General features: G+C 39.9%; 1 protein-coding gene across 1 annotated transcript; it reads left to right on the top strand.

Annotated features, from left to right (window-relative positions):
* The first annotated feature begins 682 nt into the window (after positions 1 to 682).
* Uqcrb (ubiquinol-cytochrome c reductase binding protein) lies at positions 683 to 5,900 on the top strand. Its single transcript, XM_048457331.3, has 4 exons — positions 683 to 801; positions 3,126 to 3,197; positions 5,012 to 5,178; positions 5,693 to 5,900. Exons 1-4 carry the CDS (start codon positions 783 to 785, stop codon positions 5,768 to 5,770), a joined length of 336 nt encoding a protein of 111 aa, XP_048313288.1. The 5' UTR covers positions 683 to 782; the 3' UTR covers positions 5,771 to 5,900.
* The last annotated feature ends 2,263 nt before the right edge of the window (positions 5,901 to 8,163 follow it).

The raw sequence follows: 8,163 nt of genomic DNA, 5'->3' as shown, positions 1-8,163 counted from the left end.
ATGGATGGGACCCCTCAAAAGTTTCCCCCTTCCATGTCGGCATATCCATTGATATTGCCATTCATTCCAGTTGTTTATGCAGCCATTTCTAGGAGAGATTGTTTTACAGAAGACTTCTTAGTGTACTGACTTATTGACTCTTAATGACGCAAGAGTCTTAATGACTGTACATTTTCCTGTGTTATTTCCAAAATAATGCAGCGTGACAGCATTTTATATCCTGTTTTAAAGGTAATCTAAAGGTGATTTAAAGAATGCAGGAGATGTATGTGGATTGTATTAAAACACCGCACCATTTGACATAAGGAATTCGGGCATCAAAGGGGTTCTCCTTCCATACTGAGAATCTGTGTGCCTGAAAATCTTCTACCACATTTCCTAACTCTGAATCATGACTCCATTAATATCGTAAAAGTGCCTTCCTGTAACAAAACCTTGAATAACAGTCTCCTAATATCTCAGTCACTGTTTTTCCCATTGTATCAAAGAAAAAAAAGTTCCTTGAAACAGAGCGCAAAATCATCAGCCCAAAGTAGGGACTTCACTAGGTCACCTAAGCCTTCCCCGGGCCGTCAGAGCTGCGCCTGCTCGGGCGAGCCACCCCGCCCCTCCACGCTGCTGCTCCCCTCCACACACCAGGAAGTATGCAGGACGCCTGCGCACGAGTCCTCTCCTCACCTCCCCCCCCCCCCCCATCTCCAAGGTTTGACAGGCGCCTGCGCGAGAGCTCTGGGTGTCCTCTAGGACTTACCCAGAAGGCAGCGCTTCGATCTCAGGTCATCATGGCGGGCAGACCTGCTGGTAAGTGACTGGTCTTCCTTAGTGAATGTCGCGGGGCGGTTTTCATCCTAGCATCTTGCTCCCCTTCTGCTCTAACAAACTAGTCACTTTGAGGGTAAGGGACGTGGCGTCCCAGTCCAGCTCCAGCTCAGGTTTTGCTGAGCCAGGCCCGGCCCGCCTAAGGTCTGGAACGGGACCTCTGCGGAAGGAGCCCTTCATGGCTGGACAGTGGGTCCAGGCTCCTTTCCCTCGACCTTAGGACTGCTTGGGGAAGTGAGGAGGTGAGTGAAAGTCTTCCGCAGTGGACTGAGGGAGGCCTTGGAGACGGACACGGTCCTCTGCACTAGCTACGTAAATCCTACCTTTTTCATGCTGGTGACATTGATAGGAGCAAATAACTCTCTGAGCTAGTCCCCCACGAACTTTTGTCAAAATTAGAGAGAGATTAGATAGGTTTATAGCTTTAGCGAGGTGTATCTGGAACGTGAGCTGCAGAGCTGAAACAACTTTTGTTTACTGTAGGCACTAGAACGAATTTGTCGTGGTATAGAATGCCAGAATATTTAACTCATTCACTCTTTGCCCTCTGGCGCTTTAAATTGGAATAGCTTTTAAAAATACTGGCCCTTCTCACAGGCCCTAGAAATTGTGAAGGTCACCCACTTGACAAAAATTTTAAGAAATGGTACTAAATTTAAGGTATTCTGCGTCGGTGTTCGTGTTTAATACTAGAGACTTGATTTCAGTATAGATCAGATTGACTCCCTTCCATGAGCCTGCTTCCTTTTCTGCAACATGCTTTCAACTAGCTAATGTGAAAATGGTGAGCAGAGTAGTGCCTGGCACGTTATAAGTGTTAAATTTAATTGTTATTATAATTACTGCGATGTTTACAGTTTAGCTCCTATGTGTTTGTTGTTAGATTTATTTTTAATTCTTTAAATTTTATGTTTGAATTTTTGAGCCAGTCTTGAATTCACTGTGTACTGAAGGGTGACCTTGAACTTCTGATCCTTCTGCTTCCCTAAAAATGCTGGAATTGAAGGAATACACCACCACACCCATTTTATGTCGTGCTGGTGCTGAAACCCAGGACTGTAGTACGTGCTAGGCTGGCACTGTACCAACTGAGTGATTAGCCCTTAATTGTTTTAATTTTTCCTTAGAACCAATTTTATTTTAATTTCTGAGGTTGGAGAAAGCCGTATAGTAATCTAAACTAAGGTGTACAAAGTCAGAAGGAGCTAATTGAGAACTTGCTTCTCTTCTTTGGTAAGAAACTAGTCCTAGTCACAATTTTAAAAGAAAGTTTAGTCCATGAGAAGAGAACTCAGTTGATAAAATGCTTGCCTTGCAGTGCAAGCACATGCCTGAATTCAATTTCCAGAACCCATGTTGTTTTTTTGTTTTTTAATAAAGCCTGAGTTCCAGACCAGCCAGTTACATGGTGAGACCTGCCTGTCATGCTTTTAATCTTAATGCTGGAGAGGTGGAGACAGGTGGATCTCGGATAGTTATTTGGCAAATTCCAGGTCAGTGAAAGATGCCATCTTATCAGGCACTGTCCTGCTTCCTTGACCTCTTTGAGGTTTCTTATTCATCATGCTCAGCCTTGTTCCCCAAAGAATTATGAGTTGTTTTTGCATGGGTTATTTTGCTTGCTAGGCTTGAGCTCCAAGGCTGAGCTACATTCCCAGTCCTTATTTTAGTTTTTCTTTGTATACAAGATCTGGAATTTACAATCTTAAACTACCTCAGCTTCCTGAGTGCTGAGTTTACATACATGCTTTGTTACAATAAATTTTAACATGAAGTATTCCTCCTTATTTGTGTTCAGTTAGCTGTTTGGGAGGAGGAAAATGGGCTCTTTTACTAACATATTGCTATTTAAATGATTAATTGATATTATAAAAGTTTTTCCAGTAATTATATTTTTAAAATGATGTCCAAATTAGATTATGTAGACTAAAAGTTTTTGAGACTAGAACAAACCTGCCACCTAACCTGAACTCTCATAGCTTCACCCCCTTTAAAAAGAAAAATTTGTTTTCTGTGACTACAAATGATAGAAATGCTCCAGGTCTCTTTCCTGTCCCTTGTCCTTTCAGTTCTGATAGTAGCAGGTCAAGGCAGAGGGCCTTTGAACTTTTAGAACCCAAAGTGTTAGGAAGTATTTCTGTGGATATTAGGCACCTTTAATTTTGAGCTCACGGTTTTCTCCCATGATGTTGTAAGTGAAATTATGCAAAGGGATATTCTTTCTTAGGTTTATAAGAGTATGAGAGTTCTTTGTTTATTGATGTGTTCATTTGTAAGTGTAGCAACTAACAGTGTGGTAATTATAGTTGCAGCATCAAGCAAGTGGCTGGATGGTTTTCGAAAATGGTATTATAATGCTGCAGGATTCAACAAACTGGGTGAGTTTCTGTTTTCTGTGGTCCTCTTGTTGTTCCTGAATGCTGTGCTTTTTAAAAATTCTTATAGTCTTAAAAAGATGTTTTATTTTGTTTTTGTGTGTATCAAATTTAAAATTAAAATATTTTGAGTTTTTGATCTTTTGAAATCAAAATGGACTAAAATTCTAAATGTTTTTTTTTTCCCCACATCTTTATATGTTTTGTGAGCTTTCTTAGAGCTATCTAATTTGCTCTGATCTTCACTTTGTGGTTTAGAAGCTGAATGGAAGCATCAGCAGATCTTGGGGGTCTTTAGTATAATTTTAAGTTCTTTATGACTTTAAAGAAGAATTTATTATACCAAGTGTGCTTGTGGAAGTCAGAGGAGGACTTCTAGGATACAGTTCTTTCCTTCCTCCATGGGGTCTAGGGATCAAACTTGGGTCATTAGGCTTGTTCAATACCTTCACTTGCCTAACCATCTCACTAGTCCTAGTTATTTAATATCTTCTTTATCTCAGATTAGAGGAGATGTGATCTACTTGTGTTTTCAATGGCAAAATACACGTTTTAAATATTTTCTGATCTGGGTCATATAAAATAGAAATTTTATGATAGTGGTTTTAAAAGGCCCAGATATTCCTTCAAGAAATAACTCAGGTCTAAAATTCTTTTGGTTTCCATCTTATATAGTGATTTGGTGCTTTTTCAGTCAAGTCTTGAGTTATAAATTGTAACATGAAGGGCCGGCTTGTTGGGGTTTCTGTCCCACCCAGTACCCCAATAAGCCAGCAAGCCCCAAAGAAAATCACACAGAGATCTCCATAAAATTATAAAACTGATTGGCCCATTAGCTCAGTCTTCTTATTAGTTCTTGTAGCTTATATTAACCCATTGTTCTTATCTATGCTAGCCACATGGCTCAGTACCTTTCACAGCAGGGCAGCTCACATGTTGCTTCTCAGTGGTCTGGGCAGGAGTGTGGAGAGAGCTTCCTGCTTCCCAGAATACTCCTGTTCTCATCGCCCCACCTCTACTTCCTGTCTGGTTGACCCACCTATACCTCCTGCCTGGCCAATCAGCATTTATTTAAAACATTATTGTCAGAATACGGACAATTCTCTCACACCAATAAATCTTAAAGATATTTTGCTCTTTAGAAAAGAAAACTCCTGGGTGGATGAGATGGTGATGACCTGAGTTCAGAACCCACATAAAAGTTTGAAACAGGGTGGCTGGAGAGATGACTCAGAGGTTAAGAGTACTAATTACTTTTCCAGAGGTCCTGAGTTCAATTCCCAGCAACCACATGGTGGCTCACAACCATCCATAATGAGATCTGGTGTTCTCTTCTGGCCTGCAGGCAGACGTGCAGTCAGAATACTGTATATACAATGAATAAATAAACATTTTTTTTAAAAAAAAAAGTTGAAACAATAGCACAAGCAGCTATAATCCCAGTGTGCCACTCTGGGAAGTTTGGAGGCAGAGACAAGAATCTCTAGAAGCTGGTGGGCTAGCTCTTGAAAGGTGGAGAGACAAGAACCAACACCTTAAGTTTACCCTTTGTTCTCTGCATGAATGTGGAGGTACAGGTATGTGTATGCACACACATACATGAAAAATCTCCTACTAGGTGTAGGCCTATAATTTGCAATGGAGAGATGGAAGCAAGAAGATGGTTATTTCAAGGCTAATATGAGACTGAGTTGGGGAGAAGCAAGTTATTCTCTGAGTTCAAGGCCAGTCCGGACTACCTAATGAGACTTTTTAAAAATCACTTTTTTAAAAAATTGACATAGCTGTTTAATCTGGTTTTTCTGTTTCTATCACAGGTTTAATGCGAGATGATACACTACATGAGACTGAAGATGTGAAAGAAGCCATAAGAAGGCTTCCTGAGCATCTTTATAATGACAGAATGTTTCGAATTAAGAGAGCCCTGGACCTGAGCATGCGGCATCAGATCTTGCCTAAGGAGCAGTGGACAAAATATGAGGAGGTAGAGTAGGTTTGCTTTGTCTGACAGTGTTTGTCTCTCAGCATACAGTCAAAAACAGGAAAAACTCATTTGTACAGTGCTTTAGTGTTCTCCAATTCTTCCTACATAAGTAGCATTTCAACAGCTGAGTGAGGTGAGCTGAAATGACTTCTACAATCACTAAGCTAGTCTTTAGTATGGAAGGCCTGGGCTAGAATCCAGGTTTTTTTGTCTTGTGGCATTTTTCCCCTCTACTTCAGTTCTTTCTCTAATGCAAAGAGTTTTAGTTATATCAAGATCCCTGAGTGATCTTCTTGTTCCTAGCATAGATATCGTTGAAACCTGGCAAACTTATAGGCATTGTTCCCCCGCCCCCGTACTCCTCCTCCTAACTTCCTCACTGTGTAATCTTTGTGAGGTTTTACAGTTAAAAAGCACATAGTTCCTAGAAGTTTCAGATTATATTTTCTTATGCTATAAGCAGAAAGTTCTTTATATTTGAGGTTTAAGACCATTATTTTTCTTCATTCTTTAGGACAAATTCTACCTTAAACCCTATCTGAAAGAAGTTATTCGGGAAAGAAAAGAGAAAGAAGAATGGGCAAAGAAGTAATCTTGTCGTTGAGATCTGTGGATGTGCCTGGTCTCAGCATATTTTTATGAACTTGTTTCAACCTGAATCACAATTTAAGAATTATTTGCTCTGCAGATGCCTCACTTTAAATAAATGTGTTTTGGAGCCATTCTTGGAATTTTTTAATTTAATTGAAAGTCTTGCTTTTGATAATTAATCATTGGAAAGTCTTACTTTTGATAATTAATCATTTTTCTGACACAATTTTTTCCAGACTTCTAAGATGTTTTAGTTGCTGCTTAGCTGCCTGAAAATGAGAAAGTCTCTTTTCATCATCTCTTCATTGGATAGATAATTAACCAGGTTACTAAAGAATATAACATTTTATATAAGCTTTGTAGTCAGCTTTAGATTCCCTTTGTGGGGTAGTGAGACACTGGGAAGTCATAGCAAGACCTAAACTGCAGTTGTGAGATGAGGGAAGAGGCAACCAGCACTGAACAGATGGGCCATCAGCTTCTAAAGTGAACAATGGAAATGAATTTAATATTAATTTAACCCATTTCTGTTAATCTGTGTATCAACATGTTACTGTGGCTTAACACCTAGATTCCAACCAGCATCTGTCTCCAGTAGCTCCATGGTTTCTCCTAACTCTGCCTTCCTCCTCCCATGCTATAGACCAACCCACTTTTCTTTATTCATTAACCAATAAAATCAACACAGAGATAGAAGGACCTCCCACATCATTATGGAAATAGTTTTAAATGAAAAGAGGGACTAGAGAGATGGCCCAGCAATTAAGAGCACTGAGTGTTGTTACAGATCCCAAGGTTCCATTCCCAGAACCTACATGTAGCTAACCATTTGCTGTAACTTCAGTCCCAGGCGTCTCCTGCCTTCTTCATGCCTCTGTAGGTACTGTGCACAAACATGCTGGCAAAACACCCATACAACTATTTATTTTTTAAAGTAAGAAAAGGAAAGAATAGAATTCTCTACAGTGGTGTCACAGTTCTGAGACAGCAGTCAGGGCTAGTTAAAATGAACTCCTTCTGATCTTGCATGGAAATAGTTGTGGTCTTCTGCCGAGGTAGCCTGCACCAAGGTGAAAGCAGCTCTATTCTGAGGTTAATAGAGTTTATCATAACCGTCCATCTAAGAACAGAGTACACAGTGCTGTTAAGTGACCTTTCCTTGAAGATTTTTGTATTTATGTTCTCTAACTTTTGTATCTGTGAGAATTATAGCATTGGTACAGTTATCTTTTAGATCAAACATCAAGATTGACAGGTCACAGAGGCTCCTAAACAATCTTCTTTCACTGTGTCATTTACCTGATTTTCAGCTATAAGACCTTGTTGTTGTAAATTTAAAAAGCGTCACAAAAGAGCTCACATGGAGGAATTTTTTATTAGGGTAAAGGGAACATGAGAAAGGTAGGGAGACCAGTCTTTGGATAAAGGAGCATCAGAAGAGAAGAGAGAGAGGAAGAGACAGAGACAGGCAAAAAAGTAGAAAGAGAAAGAGAAAAGGGGAGAAAGGGAGGGAGGGGGAGGAAAAGGGAGAGAGAGGAAGTGGGCAAGGCCCACCTTTAATGTGCATAGGAGGTGCTCTTAGTGACTTCAGCTGAGGACATATCCTGTCAGAACCCCAAGGGCAGACCAGTACAGATGCCTGAATACTAACACTTGTGGTACAAGATGAACACCCCTAAGGCATTTCTTTACATCATTTTTATAATTTATATGTTTCTACATGACTTTGAAGTGAGAATGTCCCTAAACATCTTCACTTTTACATTGTCGTCATGTTCAGAAATGAATTTGTTAACTGAGCCTGCTTAGGAATAGACAGAACTCAACACAAATGTGTAGAGACTCCCTTAGTAAAATCTACATGCTTCTTTTGTTTTGGAAAAGCATTGTTTTGGAGATAACTCCCATCCTTTCCCTGCCCACTTCAGGTAACAATTATTCTCATTTCTTCTGTCTTGACTGTTGTGGTGGCTAATCTTGGAAGTCAAATTGACTACATCTGGAATTAACTAAAACCCTATGGGTGTACCGATGAGGGATTTTTCTAAAGGTTTTGAAATTAAAGACCTGTCTTTCATCTGGATCATTTGAGGTGATATCCACCTTTAAATGCTTGGTTGCTGTGCTCACCTCTAACCCCAGCATGCAGGAGGCTAAAGCAGCCAGGTTGTCTGAGTTTGAGACCAGCCTTTTCTACAGAATGAATTCCAGGGCTACACAAAAAACCCTGTCTCAAAAGCACCAACAAAGAAAAAGACAAAAACAACCAAACAAAGAATAAGATCTGCCCTAAATCTGGGTCACACTTTCTGTTAGTCCCCTACATATATAAAGGATATTTGTTGTATTTGGTGGTCACACAATTATGGTGGGATAGACCACCAAAATTTATTA

The sequence above is a fragment of the Myodes glareolus genome, chromosome 19, assembly GCF_982192425.1.
Source record: "Myodes glareolus chromosome 19, mMyoGla1.1, whole genome shotgun sequence".
Classification (NCBI taxonomy): Eukaryota; Metazoa; Chordata; class Mammalia; order Rodentia; family Cricetidae; genus Myodes; species Myodes glareolus.
The sequence above is the reverse complement of the archived record's forward strand: the minus strand, read 5'-3'. Positions and strand labels throughout refer to the sequence as shown.

What these genes read in the sequence shown, in the direction of transcription:
- Uqcrb (XM_048457331.3), top strand. An exon ending in TGCAGGATTCAACAAACTGG is followed by an intron (nt 3,198 to 5,011) that starts GTGAGTTTCTGT and finishes TTTCTATCACAG; the next exon opens with GTTTAATGCGAGATGATACA. An exon ending in AGTGGACAAAATATGAGGAG is followed by an intron (nt 5,179 to 5,692) that starts GTAGAGTAGGTT and finishes TTCATTCTTTAG; the next exon opens with GACAAATTCTACCTTAAACC.